The sequence below is a fragment of the Aquarana catesbeiana genome, linkage group LG05 (assembly GCF_042186555.1).
Source record: "Aquarana catesbeiana isolate 2022-GZ linkage group LG05, ASM4218655v1, whole genome shotgun sequence".
Classification (NCBI taxonomy): domain Eukaryota; kingdom Metazoa; phylum Chordata; class Amphibia; order Anura; family Ranidae; genus Aquarana; species Aquarana catesbeiana.
The window spans coordinates 357,020,647-357,041,254 of NC_133328.1; the positions used below are offsets into that span (position 1 = coordinate 357,020,647).

At 39.1% G+C, this 20,608-nt stretch overlaps 1 protein-coding gene across 2 annotated transcripts in view; it reads right to left on the minus strand.

The window, feature by feature from the left end:
- Positions 1-20,608, minus strand: part of DROSHA (drosha ribonuclease III) — a 651,577-nt gene that overhangs the window by 252,641 nt on the left and 378,328 nt on the right. For both annotated transcript variants that reach the window (XM_073630893.1, XM_073630892.1), the window contains exon 17: positions 6,503-6,610. In XM_073630893.1, coding sequence (XP_073486994.1) covers positions 6,503-6,610 — 108 coding nt within the window. The remainder of the gene's footprint in view (positions 1-6,502; positions 6,611-20,608) is intronic.

Below are 20,608 nucleotides of genomic sequence, written 5' to 3' on the forward strand. Positions count from 1 at the left end.
GCTCGTCACAATAGGATGGATATATGTGGAGTGTTAGAAGAGAGTGTACATAGCGTGATCCCATATATAAATCAGTTTATTAGGTTAAAAACAACATAGTACACTTACATTTGGCAGAAGGCTATAGTAAAAAACATCCACGAGCACCGAGCTCGTATCCTATCGTCAGTCTGTGACAGTTCCCGTGCTCCAATCCTGACACGTATCGTCACGTGACTTCATCAGAGGATGAATTCACTGATGAAGTTCCTCTGATGAAGTCACGGGACGGGACGATCCCTTTTGCACTGAGATTCCTTTTTTTTTTCGTTTCAGTATTTACAATATTTTTTATGTGCTAGTATGATACTAGCCCTCATGCACATGGACTTTTTTTGATTTATATATTTTTATTTGGTTCAATATATACATATTTTTTTTGTACCCATACTGTATTTGTCACTCATTTTATAGCTTTTTATACGTTTTAGGCAATTTTGTTTCCTCAGTCTATTCGGATTTAGTGCCCATGTGACTGCACTTTATTACATTTCATTATACTGTTATATTTTGTATAATTTTTTCATTTTGCCTTTTTGGAACTGATGATTCATTGTTTGAGCACTTTGTACTACTAGGTGGTGGGATTGTTCACCATTTATTTATTTACTTGGAGTCACCAATAAGTATTTGCTGAGTTACCACATATGTGCTAGTATGATACTAGCCCTTTTGCACTGAGAACTTTCTTTTCTTTTGTTTCAGTATTTACAAAATTTTTATATACTAGTATGATACTAGCCCTCATGCTTATTATACTTTTTTAAATAATTTTTTTAATTGTTTCACTCATCTCTCTATACATTTGAGCTAGCCCCTTCCCCTTTTTATCACAGCGCAATCACCACTCACTTTATCCACAGTAGAAATGGTCCACTGTTTAACAAAAGGTTCCTAAAGGGGGTAAAACGCTGCTAAACAAGTAAAAAGATTATCAGTAGTGTCCCAGTTTCCAGTCATGGGACTAGGAAATATGCAGGAAAGATAGTCGTAGGGCCTCTACGAGATCTTAAGACAGATAGAAACGGTGATGAAAGCTATAGGCTGTTCTTCTAATTTTAAAGTGGGACAATATCCAAGGATTCTTGAGACTTCATCAGATAGAGTATCTGCTACAGAAGGCTCAGAGGCCACTAAGGGTGCAGGCAGATTAAATCTAGACTCTGCAGGGGAAGGAGTGGCAGTACGCTTATGGCCTCTGCGGTCAAAGTCAGCAATCAGGGTTGTAATTTTTACCATGAGATCCTGCCTAACTGTGGTGAAATACTCCCAGGAGAGAACAAAAGAGGAAGCCATTCCTGGCAGAGATAAAGAAGACTCGGAGGAATGTAGAGAGTGCAGGCAGCACTGGAGCTGTTAGCTGATCAAGAGCTGGAGAGACCCAACAGAGCAGAACAGTTTCCCTGTGTGTCTGAGAACCAACATGCTGCACTGCAAGGCAAGGATAACGTAGCTTAGGATACAAAGTTAAACCATGAAGGTTCAGTTGGCTGGAGATGACTAGGTAAGCCTTTAAAGTTATTGCTGAGGAAACACTGATCCGGATATCTGCAATCAGGCAATGTGTAGGGAAAAATGGTGATTGAAGGAAAATATTTTCTTGGAAAAAAGGTCAGTAAAACTGGTTAAACTTTTCTCAGTAGAGATTTCCATCCTCCTAAAACACCAGCAAAAAACGAAGGCATGCTAGAAATATGATGGGTTTTATTGAGCTGGTGTTTTTTTTTTTTTTTTTTTTTTTTTGCCAGTGTGCAATCCTGCGGTAGGTGGCAGTATAACCCAAATGTTTGATTCCCGTGCTCCTCAATAATTGAAAAATAAATGACCTTTTTAGTGTAACCAGGCATGATTTCATAAAATTGCCAACATTTCTTTCCTTCTATGGGATTTGTGTACATTGTTAATGTACAAAAATCCCGAAGAAAAATAATTACCTTTTCACGTAAAAGGTCACACGAGGTGACTAAAACAGGAAAATCTCCCTACTTAACATTCAAAGTAGGAAATGAGTATAGTATAGTTTCCTTTTTAATGTAACCCCTAAATTAAAGGGTTAGTTCATCTTCCATCTCTGGACACCCTCTCCACCCCCCGGTTCTCGTCTGTACTTACCCCCAGGGTTGCTGAACTGTCAGCAATACTGCAGCAGCTCCATAGGTCTGGGGATTTGAATTACCCACTGTTCTCCCTCCTCTCCCTCAGCGCTTCTGAGACAGACCAGATGGATTCTGGTTGGTCAACCCTGTCACAATAGGGGAGGTTCAGGCGTCCAGTGTTAGGTCTCCTTTACATTTTTTCCGTAAAGGAGCAGTGTGGCAGTGTGATAGATATTATAGAGGGGGATATTTGCCTCCATGCTTTGCACAGGTTTTAGGCCTCAAACACACTGAGTATTTTATATGCAGCTTTTAAAGGCGTCTTGTTTTTTTTTCTGCCCCTCAATGTCAGACAGTGTGTCCATGTACACATAAGCTTTTACAGGTGTTTAACCCACTTCAACACCGGGCACTTTTACCCACTTCCATCCCAGGCCAATTTTCAGCTTTAGGGCTGTCGCACTTTGAATGACAATTGCGCCGTCATGCAACACTGTACTCAAACTACATTTTTATCATTTTCTTTACACAAATAGAGTTGTTTTCTTTTGGTGGTATTTAATCACAACTGGGTTATTTTTCTAAATAAATGGAAAAAAGACTGAAAACTTTGAAAAATAAATAAACATTTCACAGTTTGTTATATAATTTTGCAAACAGTATCCAGTAACGCCCGTTTCATCGGCCATTGGAGGCACAGGGAGGATTAAAGACCCTAGCTGGGTATTACCCACAAGCTCAAACAGCTTGTGCAGCTGGTAAGCTTGCACCTTATTTAGTGGTGGATTCACGTTGTTCAAAAGTCAGAGAGGATTTAACTTTATTGTGTTGCTACAATCACCACTCTAAAATTCATTTTTTTTGTTCATATAATTTTGTTTTTTTCTTGCATACTATTGATTTTTTCACAGAATTAGTCAGACATTGGAGGACTTCTTATACATCACATGATTTATTGTTTATGGGACTTATCAGTCAATTTTTCTCATTTTATTCATTTATATTTGTTTGTCATCACATTTGAGAGTGCAGCTCCTTTTTTACTTATAATCCTAAAATGCCTTACTAAAGCCAATTTGACCACAAAAAAAAAAAAAAAAAAAAAAAAAAAAGAAACATATCACTTGATTGATCTGCAGGATATTTTATCTATGAAAACTACTAGTGCCATTATGGAAGGAAAAAAAGATCCACTATGCAGTAGTTATATTTGTACTAATTAATAAAATCAAATCATAAATACTTCCACAAAATGCATGATCAAGTCCAGCTAAACACTCTTCATATAAAGGCCAAGGTTAATATTTGTCAGAAATTATTAGACTGTTTGTATTTGAACAAAAAGAGGTTCATCTGTGCATTGCAAGCCTGTCCACAGGAAAGGGATTAAATTTTGTTTTGATAAAGGAAAGGGGTTTATTTGTGCCTTACAGGTCTGCTGACAGTGACAGATTTACTCTCTGGATTGTCTGTATGGAGAATTAATGTTCTGCAACAACATTTTTGGTCAAAAAATGGATTTGTCTACGTTGGGCATGTTTTTGTACAGTAGTAACAAAAACATCAGAGTATTTTGTGCAGACAGTGAGAAAGTGATTTCATGATACAAGAATGCTATTATGAAAAATGTAACCATTGTGTTATGATTACAACCAACAATATATGACCTTATGAGCTGTATACAATACATGGACACTAAGAACCTGTGCAAAAGAGAGCATGGACAAATTTAGAGCAGCTGCAAATGTACTAAAAATGTTCATGTACTGTACCTTTACATTCCCTGGCTGACCTGGTAAATTGGTTTGATGACATACTAGTGCCAGTACAGAACATACAATTAAAGAGCTTTTATTTTTAATCCAGAAAATAAATCACAAATTGTAGATGTTGTCTGTCTGTATGTGAGCTTAAAGTAATATTAAAGGCTTTCTTTCCTTAAATAACAAACATGTCATACGTACCTTCTCTGTGCAGTGGTTTTGCACAGAGCAGTCCTGATCCTCCTCTTCTCGAGTCCCTTGCCAGCGCTTCTGCCCCCCCCCCTTTACTGCCGAGTGCCCCCAGAGCAGATTGCAATGGGGGCACCCAGGCAGGCTCATTCCTGAGTCATTGCCCTGCATGTCAATTCACACACATAACTGTGGCTTGGCCCCACCGCTCTCTCTGCTCATTGGCTCACTGGCTGTGATTGTTACATTACACTGCAGCTGTGGAGTCTACCTTTCAATGTTCGAGTGGCAATATACTGAAGTGCTTGTTCTTTCCTAATCACCAGCATGCTTTTTATATTGTAGAACAATGTCTCTTTTTTTTTTAGTTTGTTTTTTGCAAACACAGTCAAAGTGACGGGTGTTTTATAATCTTGGTTACAACCTACAATAATAAGCGAAAGAGAGTTTACGCCAGAATGCAGAGATTTGCCATTTTTATGATAAAAGTGCTCAAGGTGCCCTTCATGACTAACAGTTTGCCCCACAGCACCAACACCTACCCATATCTCCAGCTTCCAACATTCTGAACCCTCCTCTCTCACTGTGTTTTTTTTTTTTTTCCTTTCTGTTTTCTCCTCCCTCATCTCCTCCTCCTTTCTTGTTATGTCCCTGGACTATTCTGCTTCTCACCCAACCCTTGTACATCCTAAGAAAGCCTATTTTCTTTTGATGTACCAATGAGCAGATCTCATAACCACAGAAGACCCATAAGCACAGTTAAGGTGGCCATAAATAGATCAAAATGTGTCCGGTTTAGCACTGACTGGACACATTTCTAACCATGTGCTGCCATTGCAGTTGAACAAAAGTCGATCTACTGAATGACTTCTGTTCAACCGCCTTGACCAATAAAAACCACTCAAACGGTGGCTGCAGCACTGATCTGTGTATTCTGACAGTGGGGGAGAGTCTGTTGTCAGAATACTATATCACAGTGAGGAGGATTTCCCCATCCACCTAAAATGTGTGAATGGGGAAACCCGTTCAGTTTTTTCTGTTCAGCCTGTTGGCTGAAAAAAAAAAAAAAAAACACACATGTATGGACCGCTTTAGTTATTTGCAATACCAAATCTGAATCTTATCTGGCTACACAGAGGCCAACAAGCCCTAGATGATAATCTAACCTTAACCATACATGGTTCAAATGTATTTAGTCACAGCAGTCAACCAAAATAGGACCAGTGGATGGTCCTGCCAAACCTTGACTGAGGAAGGAGCTACCAAAAAAAGTCAGCCAAACGGTGACTGCAGCCAATCAGTTATAGTCACTGTTCAGGTATTCTGAGAGCCGTGGGTGCCAGCTGTAAGAATACAATAGCCAGTAGCAGAGATTTGTCCTTTCACTTGGTTTAATGTGGATGGAGGAAAATATGGATATCTCTTCAGGTATTATTCTTGAAATATATGACCATCCTAACAAAGGAAATGAGAATTATCATGAATACGTGGATATACACATTATTACTGATTCTTATTATTATCCAGGATGTATATAGTGGCAAATGTTTGCTCAAAGCTTAAGAAAACAAAGGGAGACAGTACAGTTACAATACAATTCAATACAAGAGGGTTAAAAAGGCCCTGCTCAAGAGAGTTTACAATCTAAATGGAGAGGTAACTAATATATGAGGGTAATAACTGTGGTAGATAAGTTAATGGAAAAAGTAAAATTTCGGTTAACTAAAGGTAGGATATGCTTCCTTAAAGAAGTGAGTTTGCAAGGATTACCTGAAGGCAGACAGAGTATGAGACATTTGTATGGACTGGGATAGGGTGGGGAAGAGAGAGAGGCTCTGTAAAAGTCCTGGAAACAAGCATGGTAGGAGGTGATGATAGGGGGCTAGAGAGCAGGAGGTCTTGAAAGGAGTGAAGGGGATGGTTTGTGTTATATTTTTAGATGTTGTTATAGATGGGGGCACAGTTGTGGATAACTTTGTACGGTGTATTTTGTATTTTCATTTTGATGCAGTGAGCAAGCAGGCGCCAGTGGAGATATAGGCAGAGGAGAAATAGAGGAGGCAAAGAGAGGAGCACACTAAGCGGCTGGATAGGTGGATAAGTCTGGCAAGGGAAGGAAAATCAATTGTTGAGATGATAACAACGGAGTGAATTAAAATATTTTGTGTTGTCAGTTGGTAAGAAGAGGAGAATTCGGGAAATGTTGAGGTGATGAAAGAGGTAAGATTTGGACAGAGAGTGCATGTGTGACTGAAAGGGACAGTAAAAGTCCAGGATTACACCTAACACCCTTGCCTGAGGGGAGCATTTTCCTTTAAATCACCTCAATAAGAACAACCCATTCTCTTTTAGGAAACAAAAATGGTTCCAGGTGCCAATATTCAGGTACATAACAGAGATGCTGTATTTACTCACCTGCAGCAAGCAGCGATCCTTAAAAATATATCCAGTTAGTTTATCTAAATGCATCAGACACTTGTGATAGCGGATGTGATGGGTCAGCACTGGCAGCATCATTGCATGCTACAATAAAAGAAAAAAAAAGTTATTAAACCTTTACAATTACAAGACAATAATGAAGGCAACAAAAACATTTCTTAGAGCTTAGTCAATAGTGGTAACATTCCAAGGTTCCAAGACATTATGCAGAAATCATATAAGAGCACTTTTGAAGAGTATGAGTCTCTGAAACTTGTATCTATAATAAGAGACATACAATGAGGTTACTGTTCCAGACCTACTTATAACAAATTGGATTTTTTAAATAAGGGATACTTGCCTTTGTCATGCCATAAAACAAAATGATAATATGCCACTAAACAGACAGCACATAATGATGTACCAGGATACTGGTAGATGGCTAAGTACGCACCAGTCAAGCCATGCATACAATGAATTATTTTAACCGAAAGCATGCCTAAATATCATTAAAATGCATGTGAAAAGGAAATGGGGAATGTTCTCAAAACTATTGTTTTATAACAAGCACTGAAGAATATGAGTTCTTCAAAGTAAAACTGCTTTATGGTAACATACATACCAATTCTAATGACGCAGAAACCAATCTGCCAGAGTGGCTACATAGAAGAGCATGCTGAATTTGAATTACAGCGGACAACCCAACTAGGGGCTTGGAAGCCAATTATGGTACTCAGTTCCAGTGAATATTTTTTTTGCTGCCACCCTCTAAACAGCTGATCCACTTTTGTACCACCTGTCAGCCTTGAACACAGTAGGAAAAATATTTTGCTGCAACATTTACAAGATTTTAACAAGTCAGTCACAGTTTCCTGGGGACTAGTGGTTCTCTTGGTGGCATAACTAACAATGAGCACCAGGCAAACCACTAGATAATGGTAGCAGGGGGCTGACGATAAGAAAGCGACTTTGGTTTAGTGCATTTTTTTCTTAAAAAGTATTAAGTTTACTGAGGACACAGCTATTGCAATACTTACTTTGAAATATAGCTTGATGAAATGTTTACATGTTTGTTTTGATGTTAGATTTTTTTCATATAACTGTATCTTATATACAAGTTGGAGATATGTCTACCAGAAAATGCATTACATGATGGACTGCAGAGCTATAATCCGTTGGCCACACGGAGATGAATTATTTTCAATGCCTTATAGCGTGGTAGACTTATTTTGTAGCACAGTCCAAATTCCAAGCATGGCCATTATTCTCTATGACCATACACTACAGTTGTTTTCACTCCAAAGCAAGCAGCAATTGAAGAAAACACAGAGGAGATAAACCTTCTGAGACACAGAGTGCTATTAGGTGGGTAAAAGGAGGACCTAATCTAAAAATCGTATATTGTGTGCAATTAGGCCTGCTTCACACAGGGATAAACAAAAAAGAACTGCCTGGATCAACCGAAACTAAATAATAAGGATCTAGAGTAAGTTTAGCGAGTATGTAGATAGCCTTCACCCATACGATACTCGTAGGGTGCAGTTCTGGTAACCCTAAGGCATACAGAAAAAAGAATAGAGTTCTCTTAAGAGGGCCAAAACAAAACACTTATGGTTAGTACAAAACTAGGTTAAATACCACTGCAAACTAAATTTAACGAAAATGAGGCACAGATAAATGACTAACATAGACAGTTAAAAAATGGGACAACGTTGTCACATTGTTAAAAACAAAGAAAGCCGCGACAGCACATCCCACACATGCACACCAGACACCAATGTACCCCTAGCATACACTAGTTAGAAGAAAGGCTATTGAGATTGAGAAAAAAACATTCCTAATTGGTAAAGTTCACAGTATATGGGCTCCAAGTGGTTAAGTCCATTAGATATAGGCCCTATAGGTTAGCTACTGGTTAACAGGTGGGTGACTTGAGTGTACTGGTCCTGTTTGCATGAGCATAACCATCCAGCGAGGTCTTTAAGATCACACCACAGACCTTCAGCAAAGGTAAATAGACAGGCAATGCAGCATGTGTACCAAACAGCTTGATTAAGAAATGTTCATAAACAGTGGATAAGAAAAGTAGAGGCAAACATAGCAATAAACTATTCAGATTTGAGTTCAGTAGGGGGAGTGCTTTTTAGCGGTGTGACGTCAGCACGTCTCTGGAAGCCACACGCTCCTTGACCTGAGTGTCAGCACGGAACAAACAGCTGACGGCTTGCTTTTTTCATTCCGGATCTATGTCGAAACATACGGAGGCAAAAAACACTCCTTGAGCGGTTCCCCTCTCTGGTCGAATTTGCCGGTCGAATACTGCTACTGGCTAATGCGGAGCGGGGCTCTTAACCATTATCGGGGCGGCACAGTGGTGTAGTGGGTAGCACTCTCGCCTAGCAGTAAGAAGGGTCACTGGTTCGAATCCCAACCACGACACTACCTGCTTGGAGTTTGCATGTTCTCCCTGTGCCTGCGTGGGTTTCCTCCGGGTACTCCGGTTTCCTCCCACACTCCAAAGACATGCTGGTAGGTTAATTGGATCCTGTCTAAAATTGTCCCTAGTATGTATGAATGTGAGTTAGGGACCTTAGATTGTAAGCTCCTTGAGGGTAGGGACTGATGTGAATGTACAATGTATATGTAAAGCGCTGCGTAAATTGACGGCGCTATATAAGTACCTGAAATAAATAAATAAATAAATTATCCATTCATACACTCAGGGGTAGAGTTACGCTGCAGGAAGATGGTGGACCTTATATAGTTGGTGAGAGTATCCACATTCTAATTAGAAGCCACTTTATGGATGCCTGCTTAACTCATCACAGCACTCCCCCTACTGACATCAAATCTGAATAGTTTATTGCTATGTTTGCTTCTACTTTTTATGTGGGATTAAAGACTTTAATGTGGGATTAAAGTGCCTGTGTTCACATCAGGTAAAAACAGATCTTCCTGGAAGTGACCTTTCATGCTTTTAGCAAGGTAGGAATCACATGCTCAGATATCCCTCTATCCTTTAAGACTTGGGTTTCAACAGTCATGCCATTAAAGCCAGAGATTGAGAAGCAGAAAAAAAAGAGAGGGCCTCAAGTGAGTAGATCTGGCCTGTTGGGAAAAGGCCAGGGGTTATGTGCTAGAAATCTGATGTGTTGGCTATGTGTAATCACAGTAGTTGCAAAGAGACACCAGTGGCTTCTACTATTGCTTCCTGGACATTGCCCTCCTTAGTGATGCCCGGGAGGCTAGAATGTACGAGAAAAATGGGAAGATTGTGAGCCCGTTCTCTGGCTCTAATTAGTTATTTACAAGCTGTAGACTTGTCTCTAATATTCATTACCTAACATGGAGGTTAGCAAGCACAAGGAGTCTAAATTGAAATGACAGTTTGTCGAGATATTCTGCATTGTGCTATGAGAAGGGACAGCAGAGGAAAGCTTTTACATCAAGATTTATTGGGGCTTTAAGTATGGTTTTTGCAAGTGAACTGACATGGTTAGCTGAACTCAGGAAAGGATTCAAGACATTCCTTTTTCCCAGCAAAAAACTGCTTTTTATAGCCACTAACAGGGCAAAAACAACACATGGTTAATGTGCTGCAGCTTTTTAAATAATATTACACTTCTCAAATTGTCACCTGAGGACTAGATGGTCCACTGGCTCAACAGAAAACTGTAGCTGCCTCATTTCCTTCTGGCTAATAAGACTCCAGGTACTGATGGCTTGCTGCTGGATTGGTATAAATTCCACTCAGATCTTTTAGCTCCTCATTTACTGGGAATTTATATTGCTGCATAAGAAAATGGCAGACTACCTGACTCTATAAGGGGAGAGCTAACTGTCCCAGCTAACTACCCAAACTGGGCACAGATCCCATTTACAGTAAGTCTTACCAACCCATTTCATTTCCTGTGTGGATATTAAAATTCTGGATAAAGTTCTGGCTCATCGTCTTGCTAAATTTATATTGACCATTATACACCCAGATCAATGTAGTTTCATGCCTGGTGGGAGCACTCTTGGTAACATTTGGGGGGTTATAAATGAACATACTGTATATTAGGCAAGCATTACCAATGTAATGGTTTGATAGTGTCAACAGATATTTCCAAAGTCTTTGACACCATTTCTTGGAACTATTTATGGAAATGGATATCATGCCTTTGGGGTGGGCCCAATCCTTGTTCATGGGACTAAACTGTTGTATGATGATCCACTGGCTACGTACGAGTACAGACAATTCAGGATGTCTCTGAAATATTTTTTTTTTTTTTTTTACAGAGAGGCAGTCATTAAGGTTGCCCACTGTTGTTTTTGATGCTTTTTATGATAGTGATGGAGTCATTGGCCTGTTCCATTTGACAGTCATACCTGATTTGTGACATTTGGGACAACTGGGAATATTAGAAGGAACACATATCTTTGAACGCTAATGATGCATATCTGTACCTGGATGATTCTGAGCATTTAACAATGTTGGTAAATATAATGGAAGTCCATGGTCCTGTATCTGGTGAACTGGGGGAAGCAAACCATTCTTCCTAGAGACCCTAAATCTTTTTCCTTTTTAGGCAATTTCAAACTTCTAAGGTGGAGTGTTTTAGATATCTTGGTATACTGATAAACAATGACCTTTCCCGGCTTGTTTCTTTGAATCTTCTTCCTATTGTTAGTTTTATGGAAGTTACACTGTGAAAATGGTCTACTATTCCTTGAAATCTAATAGGACAAGTTAATCTTATTAAAATAATTTACCTACTCCCATAAAAAGGTTTTAAAATGTCTCTTAGTATTATCATTTAATTTGTTTTTTCAAACTTTGGGTTGCTCCATTTCCTAACTAATTTGAAAAAAAAACTCATCCAAGGATGGCGAGAGCAGCGTTTCAGGTGACACCTGACATCAGTGGCCCTGTCGTTCCCAATTTCTTTGGCTTTCGCTGGTGACAATTCGGAAACTACTGCTGGGTCTTTGGAACAGTTGAGGAATCTAATTTATGGGTCCATCTCTTTCCTAACTAAAAGTAACTAAAATTTACTGTTAGGGCATTGTGTGAAGCAAACAAACTGTTGGGGAATAATCACATTTGCTTCTCACCACATACTCCACTCCTACACACACTGGTTCAACCCCAATCTTTCTAAACTGTACAGTCACCACGATACCATTTTGTGGGTATCAAAGGAAGTTAAATATTTTTAACAAGTCCCTTGTCACATTTCAATTTCTAAAAGACAATCATGGCATCACTAATAGAACATTTTTTAAGTATCTTTAGCTGCAACAAGCTGTGGCTGCACAATTTGAGTTTCTTACTGTAACTTTCTCCTCTACTCCATTAGAAAAACTACTTTGTTACTCATCTCAGCTAAAGGTAATTACTAAACTATTAGCCCAGTTTCAGACTGTAAGCCCTCTGCTCTTTCAAAAGGTATATCAAAAGTGGTCAGGGATTTTGCCATGCATACATAAAGACTTGTGGGATGAGCTACATCAAACCTGTTTTGCAGATATTATTAGCACTGGGGACAGATTAATGCAGTTGAATTTCATACATACTAACACCATGCTGTACAAAAACAATATTTTATTTGCTCTATCTTCATTAAAAAGATTTTGCTCACTTCCTAACCCAGTATCCACGCAATAAAGGGGGGGGGGGGGTCACCAAAAGGAGCATAGACAGCAAAAAAAAAAAAAAGGACACCTTTTCAATTTCTTACCTATTTCAACTTATTTGCTTCTCTAATAAACATATTGTTTGCTTTAAAAATTTTGCAATATTCATGAATACTGCTTTAAATAGAACCACACTAGACAGAAATACAGAAGCTGCCATTGCTCTTTTTCAAAGTCGAGATTCTGGGATTTTCTTAGGTAGTCCAATCTAGATAATTTGTAACCAATGATCTTTTACTCATTAAGCCCAACACCTTGCCATCTTTCTAACTGTCTTAATGCAATAGCACTATATGGAAAAACAAGTGACAAAAAAGATCAACCCAGAGGACAGCAGAGTAAATTAAAGCAGGACTTAACCAAAAGGGGAAGTTCTTCTTTCACCTGTTTATCTTTAGATTTTTTTTTTTGGGGGGGGGGGGGGTACCTAGTTTTGACAGGTACCTGCTCCCACTTACTCTCAGATTGCCTAGTCGATTCGAGCAGAAGTTTGCTCCGCTCGCCCGAAGACTCTTAGGACACATCACTGGTCCCGGAAAGGCTGCGGGACTATTCACACAGTGCAGCATGGCTTGCACATGCGCAGTGGGAAGCCCGCTGTGAATACACAAGGAGGTGCTTGGTACCCGAAGAGCGGCGAAGAACTGGTTTGAGTGAGGACAGCGCTGTACCCCTGGTCAGATAATGGTCCTTTTCTTAAAAATCTGCAGCAGCTACAGTAATTGTAGCTCCTGACTATTAAGTGCTTTTTTTTTCTTCGGGGGGGGGGGGGGGGGGGGTTTGAAGAACCACTTTAAGTGCACAGATTGTTGAGCAAATGTACAGAAGATAATGGCTTCTGTACATTTTGAGCAAATGTACAGAAGATAAATATACTTTCCTGCAGATAATGCAGTTATTCATGAAAAGCTTTTGAGGATAAAAGTAATAAATAAAAATAAAAGATAAATAAAAGTATTTATATCCTCCGCTGCTCTCTTTGCTAGATATTTTAAAAACAGATAAGCGCACTCTTATTTTCAATTTTTACACCACCATACCTGTTCTTACTTCTTTACCAGAAAGTTGAGCATTTTCACACTGTTTTCTTTCAGGTTCTACAAACTATCCAATTAACAATGCAAAATCCCAGGTTAAACAAGTTCTTGTCTTTTTTACAATCATCTTTTTTACATACTTGTCATTTAAAGTTGTCACCTTTGTTAACATCTTCAAGTGTAGATAAATGAATGTTATAAACTGATAACACTTCTGCAAAAATCACCTATTCCGTTCATACTACAACAGGACAATACATTACATTGAAAAACAATTATTTTGAGACATTTTCTTAAACAACTAAACAAATAGTGTTATTGGACAATTAGCTTGAGCAGCCCTACACCCCAAATACAGAAAAAAAAAGTAAAATGCTGTATAAATGTTAATATCAAGCATGGTAATAAGGAAGAAACTTAGTAATGTCGTATTAAATTGAGGGACCATTACGGTCCATTGAAAGTGAACGTGAACATTTTAAATCCTTTTGCTTCTTTAAGTCAATGATTCTGCAACATTTCTTGTTTGCAAAAATGCCATGAATCTTCTAACCTCATCCCAATCATACAAGTAAAAGCTATATTTCTACTCTTATGCCGCGTACACACGATCGCACATTCCGACAACAAAATCCATGTTTTTTTTCCGACGGATGTTGTCTCAAACTTGTCTTGTATACACACGGTCACAAAAATCTTGTCGGAAATTCCGATCGCCAAGAACGCGGTGACGTACAACACATATGACGAGCCGAGAAAAAAAATGAAGTTCAATAGCCAGTGCGGCTCTTCTGCTTGATTCCGAGCATGCATGGAACTTTGTGCTTCGGAAATGTGTACACATGATCGGAATTTACGACAACTGATTTTGTTGTCGGAAAATTTGAGATCCAGATCTCAAATTTTGTTTGTCGGAAATTCCAACGGAAAATGTCCGATGGAGCCTAAACATGGTCGAAATTTCTGACAACAAGCTCCCATCGAACATTTCCCGTCGGAAAATCCAACCGAGTGCATGCGACATTAGGGCAGTTGATGTAAGATACAAAGTGTAAAAAAAAAAAGTGTAATGCCAATAGCTGCCCTTGCGTCGTTTTTGGTCCATCAGACTAACATACAGACGAACGGTTTTCCTGATAGGGATTGAGTCCGTCGGAAAGATTTGAAACATGTTCTATTTCTAGGTCCCTCCGAATTTTAGAAAGAAAAAGTCAGATGAAGCCCACACATGATCGGAATGTCCGATGGAATGATTCCGTCTGACCTTTTCTGCTGGAAAGTCCAGTCATGTGTACACGGCATAAGAAGATATTAGGAGGCACAGTTATGTCTCTCAAGGAACATGGAGCGTTTTTGGATTATAAAATCTATAACTATATTCAATAATTGTAATATAACATCCAACTACATGTACAAGTAGATGTTGCATATATAAAATATTCTACTTCGTTGAAACTTCACAAAAATAAAACAACTGTGGGGGTGATTTACTAAAACGGGAGCATGCAAAATCTGATGCAGCTGTGCATGGTAACCAATCAGCTTCTAACTTCAGCTTGTTCAATTAAAGTGTTACTAAACCCACAACAGTAAAATCAGTGTGTGTATGCAATAAAGCATGCTTGTCATACTATCCCTTTTCACATGGGCTGTCCGATCAGGTCCACCTGTCAGTTATTTAGGCGGACCTGATTGGACCACCTGCCAGTGGTGACATGTCTGCTGACATCCACTGCTATCCGATCCTCTCCGCCAAAACCAGATGGATGGTGGTCCTATTTTCCATCCGTCTAGCGGATTGGAAGGGGATTAGATGAAAACGGACAAGCGATCCGTTTTTATCTGATCTCACCATAGAGGAGAGCGGGACTCTGTCCATCTCCGCTCTGCTCAGTAAGCAGAGACCGACCTGTCATTCGCCTGCTCAGCGGGGATCAGCGGAGCGATCCCCCTGATGAGCAAGCGGATCATGCAGAACGGAGGTGCCCATGTGAAGGGTGCCTTAGGGGTAATCCTTTGTGTAAAAAGACTAATCCTGTCTTCTCTGATCCTCCCCTTCTTTTATTCTTTTTTTACCATTTTTGCCCCGTTGGGGATATTTCCCTTCACTTTCTCTCCCAAAGCCAAAACAGGAAGTGAGAGGGAAGGCCTTGCATATTTCAACAGGACAAAAAGGACAATGCTAAACTGCATATTGCATCTATGACAACAGCATGTAGTAGTCAGTCCACCCACACGGACGCATCATTCATTCACAGGATTCTATGAATGAATGAGCTACTGGTGAGTGCTCTCATAGTTCATTGATCTTCCTGCAGTCCAGTAACTGTCTGCCTGCATTGGTGGTATGGACAGACAGTGTACTGACAGTGTGCAGAATCCTGGCATTGAACACAATATCAGCTGCAATGCTTTACAGTCTGTAATGTCAAATAAAAAATGCAATTTTTTTCTTCTCAATAGATTTTTAATGATTTTTCCCAAAAAGAAATACAAAATTACAGATAAAATGCACATTTTTTACCTGCAAAAAAAGATGTGCATTCATTATTTATTTTATAAAAAGTGAAAGTATCCTTTAACTGACCTGCCTGCAGTCAAGACCTTTAAACAATTTAGAAAATATCTGAAAAATTATAAAATTGTACCACGCTGGTACTGCACCCCCTCAATTCTACACAAATTTGACACCTTGATCTTAGACCAATGCTGGAGATGCCAATAAGCAATGGGTGATCTTTTGCACATTTGGTGGGAATACCCAACTATCAAGACCTTTTCGAAAAAGGTTCACAAACAAAGAAAAAAATAACCACATACTCTTTACACTTCACACCTGAACAATTCTTACTTCACCAGCATGTCTCAAAAGATACACCTTACTACAAAACTCTAGCCATGATGCTAGTTAACGCTTCTTAAATTGTACATACCTAAGCTTTGGGGTACTACCAAAGTCCCCTCCCTTTCAAACTTGTATAAATGCATAGATGAAATGGAGAAGCTCATCTTGATCTCACAAGACTCCCCCCATAAATTTGTTTCTACGTGGGCTTGTTGGACCCACTTCCAGTCCACAAACGAATACCTTCAGATGATGGGCCTTTCTCTCCCAAACGCTGACTAATGGTCAAAATATCCTTTTCCCCTTATCAAATCCGAAACCACTCTCCACAAAACATGGAGCCATTTATGAAGCTTTGTCTCTATCACCCAAATCAAACATCTCGAAGTAAACTATATATGCACATATCAGAAGTATGTCTATACAATTACTCATACATACTTGCTTTTTTTTATCTCCTCCTCTAAAAAAGAATACATCCTTCATACCCCTTCCCCACCCCATACAGACTTAACGGTATTGCCTGTGCTGGAGGCATGCACCTACACTAAAGCTCCACATAACAAGTTAATGCCTACGAGTTATACCTACTATAACAGATAATAGTTTTTTGACAAAAAAATTCTTACTATATAACCATTTACAAAGCATAACTACAAAATACTAAATTAATAACTGCCGAGGGTAACTTTATTACATTTTGTATATTTCACTACACTGTCCCCTAATGAAACAATATTGTTATACTTGTTTCTAATTGAATTCTCTGTTTAACTGCACTTGTTAACCAATTTCACTGTTGATTGCAAACTTGCTTTTGTAACATTTGCTATGCCCTATAATTACCTTTTTTCTTGTTACCAGAATACATCCATCCTATGTTCCCTTATAACTTCATCAATAAACTTTGTTTGGAAAAAAAAAGAAAAGATCTGACGCATCTTGAAATGAAAAATATGTCAAAGACAACCCAAGACTGTTGAGCAGTATGAATCCTATATCAGCCAGGAATAGGAAAACATTGATGTTTACAGGGTGTTGTTAGAAGAAGAGGGGATGCTGCATCATGGTAAACATGGCCCTGTCCCAATTTTTATGACCCATGCTGATGCCATCAACTTCAAAATTACCTTTTTATTTTTATTAAAACAATTAAAGAGAAACCCTGATGGATTTTAATTCTTTTTTTTCCCTTGCAAAGTAAAGGCATAATGTGCAAGTATGCATGTGACACTTGCAAACGAAGCCCACGCTGTCCCCGCTGCAGGCCGCATCCTTGTTCGCCCCTCTTCCTTCCGGGGCCGCGGACTCCGATTATGACTGGCTCCTTCTAGATCTCAACTGATCCTATTGCTGCAAAGTCTCCTTACAAATATTCTCCTGCCTGGGCTGCACATGAGCAACAGAATCCCTATTTTTCATGGAAATGCTGTCCACGATTGGGAATAATGGCAACACTTCTTTACAAAGAAATTAATAAATCTATACTGGAGTGGCCTGGCCAGGGAACTCTTTTTGAGGTGGTTGTGAAGCTTTCAGTGGGCTATATAGTGAAGAAATAAGAGGAGTAGATAAAGTAAGACTCCTTTCACACTGGGGCGGTTTGCAGGCGGTATTGCGCTAAAAATACCGCCTGCAAACCGCCCCTAAACAGCCTCCGCTGTTTGTTCAGTGTGAAAGCCCGAGGGCTTTCACACTGAAGCGGTGCGCAGGCAGGACGGTGAAAAAAGTCCTGCAAACCGCTTTTTTGGAGCGGTGAAGGAGCGGTGTATTCACCGCTCCTTCACTGCTCCTGCCCATTGAAATCAATGGGACAGCGCGGCTGTACCGCGGCAATACTGCGGCTATAGCCGCACTGTACGAGGGATTTTAACCCTTTTTCGGCCGCCAGCGGGGGTTAAAACCGCCCCGCTAGCGGCCGAATACCGCTGCAAGAACGACGGTACAGCAGCGCTAAAAATAGCGATGTTGTACCGCCGACGCCCCCACCGCCCCAGTGTGAAAGGGGCCTAAGTGTAAGATTTAAGGGGATTATTTTTTGTTTACAAACTTTTTATTGAAAAAGTGAAACATAGCGGGAACAAAAGAGCGTTCAAATGCCACAAAATGACATAGAAATACATAACATCCCAGTAAAATTGCAGTAAGGTGATACATGTATACAGTGTCGCTCAATGGAACGGTCACAGAAGCAGAATCACCAAATAGGAATTGTCCATATGACAAAAAAAACAAAAATCTAAGCGGGGTACAATATGTTATAAAAATGGACAATGACTATGCATCATAGAAAGTCTTTATACCATATTAAAGAAAAAGAAAAGAGAAAACCAAAAAGAAAAACTCAGAAATCAAGTGAAAAATAAAGAAAAACTCACAGCAATTACATGAGGTCCAAATGTCACGGAGCCCAAGCTGTTCACAAGTCACATCAATCTAATGGCAGTAAATGAACCATGGGTCCCATTTCAGATCAAAGGAAGATTTTGGATCATGTAATGTGTGAAAAAATTTTACATCAAGATAATTTGGTCAATATGTAAAATAACTGTAGGGGGATTATTTAAACAATATTAAAAGTAAATGTATTCTTCAAACACTTCCTTGAGCTGGAAAAAACTGTTTTAGTTCAATGTTTCACCATTTTAGTTTCATGGTTGTAAGCATGTGATGGGTGGGAACAAAAGGGGTTTGGTCATTTATGTTAAATGTACTGTACCTGGCACAGCCTTAGCCATAACTTACAGCTCTGCAAAATCCTAATCTCATTTACATTACTCTAATATAATTCTGATGTTCTTAATAAAGGAAAACATACAGACACATGTCAACTCTATAAATTGCAAGGTTTTTTAGAAAACATTATTTTAGAAAGAAACATACGACTCCTGTGAAGATATCAGGCTCAAAAGCCAAAAGTTGCCTAAGTTTCCCTTACTTAATATATCAGTTATAATTAAATCAATACATTTTCTATGCCAGTACTGTGCCAACCACATTCATCAATTTTTAGCTCATTGTCTGTTACAGCACATGCACATTTCAGAGATAATGGATGTGTTCGTTTTTATAGCCAATGCAATACCCTTAAGAGCTGATATTTTACTTTTCCTCTCCTGCTCGTTTGTGGACCTATCTTTGAGATAAACCATTTTAAGTCACAGGACAAGGAGAGTAACCAAATTTCCACAAGGTGATGTATTGGGTGCAAAAGATTTGGACTGTAATGACAGCAAACACATAAGCTTTCTTAGCCATGAAGTTCTTAATATACAGGCTACAACTTGGGAAGCACTTTAATTCTGAACTCAATGGCTCAAGCATGTAACAAAAGGGAATGACATGAGGAAAACAGCAGAGTCTGAAATATCCTGCAAAGCTCCTACTACAGGAATAAACAGTAAACATACATAGCCAATAGCAAAATTGTGAACTATTAATGGCAGTTAAAAATCATCTGAAATGTGAAAGCTGTGTCTGAAAAAAAGACAGGCAGAGGGCAAAGGACTAGTCACTGGTTTTGGCTGTGGTCTCCATGCAGATGACATGTTCCCTAGGGATGACTTATCAAGCCTTGATTTGGGTAGAGGTAGCCATCATGACCAAGCTTCCTCTTGTCAGAGGTTGCCTCCCTAATGAATAAATGAGGAATGAACGAAAAAAGAGCAGGGAGATGCAGGCACTGCAGTTTCCCCACTAACAGGGATAACTGTGACATTAGATACTAGTGGTGAGGCATACAATGCCTTAGATCTGACACTGCATATATACAGTTATGGGACTGAAGACATGGGAAATGCACTGCTATTTTTCAGGAGAATATATACTTAGGCAATTACTGTCTAGATGTTCTCTATAACATAGTAAATGTACACTTTTTGATTCCACTTTGCGGTCCACTTGAAATTGAAAGAAAAAATGTAACATTAAATTACAAAATTCCTCTTAGAACACTATGCAGAACGACATCACTTTTCAATAAAACTGAGATTCTGCATACAAAGTAATCTCACCTTTGTGACAAATTTCACTTTCCAACAATGGGGGGGGGGGGGGGTTACTATACCTGGAGCACACAGAATCTAGTGCAGCTGTGCACAGTAACCAATCAGCTTTTAGGTTTTATTGTCAATGTTTAATTGAACAAGCCAAAGTTCAAAGCTGATTGGTTACCATTCACAGCTGCACCGGATTCTGCATGCTCCAGTATTTAGTAAACCCCCCCCCCCCAATGTGTTTGTGTAATTTTCTCTATGTAATCCTAGAAACTTAATGCAGAGATGGGGACATTGTCCTACGTTTAGTTCATGCTACTGTATTTAAATTTAAATGTTCTAAAGTGACAATCTTTTTTCCCAAATTAAAAAGACATTGAGAGAAAAAAAAGATGGCTTTGAGAAAAAAAAAAAAAACTTTCATGGCAAGGTTTTAGCAATTTAACTCCTTATACTACATATGGCATCACATTATCTTTCCCTGGCCCCATGCTCTATCACAGCAACTGAACCTAATTTCAATAGAAACTCAAAGCTTGGTTTTAGC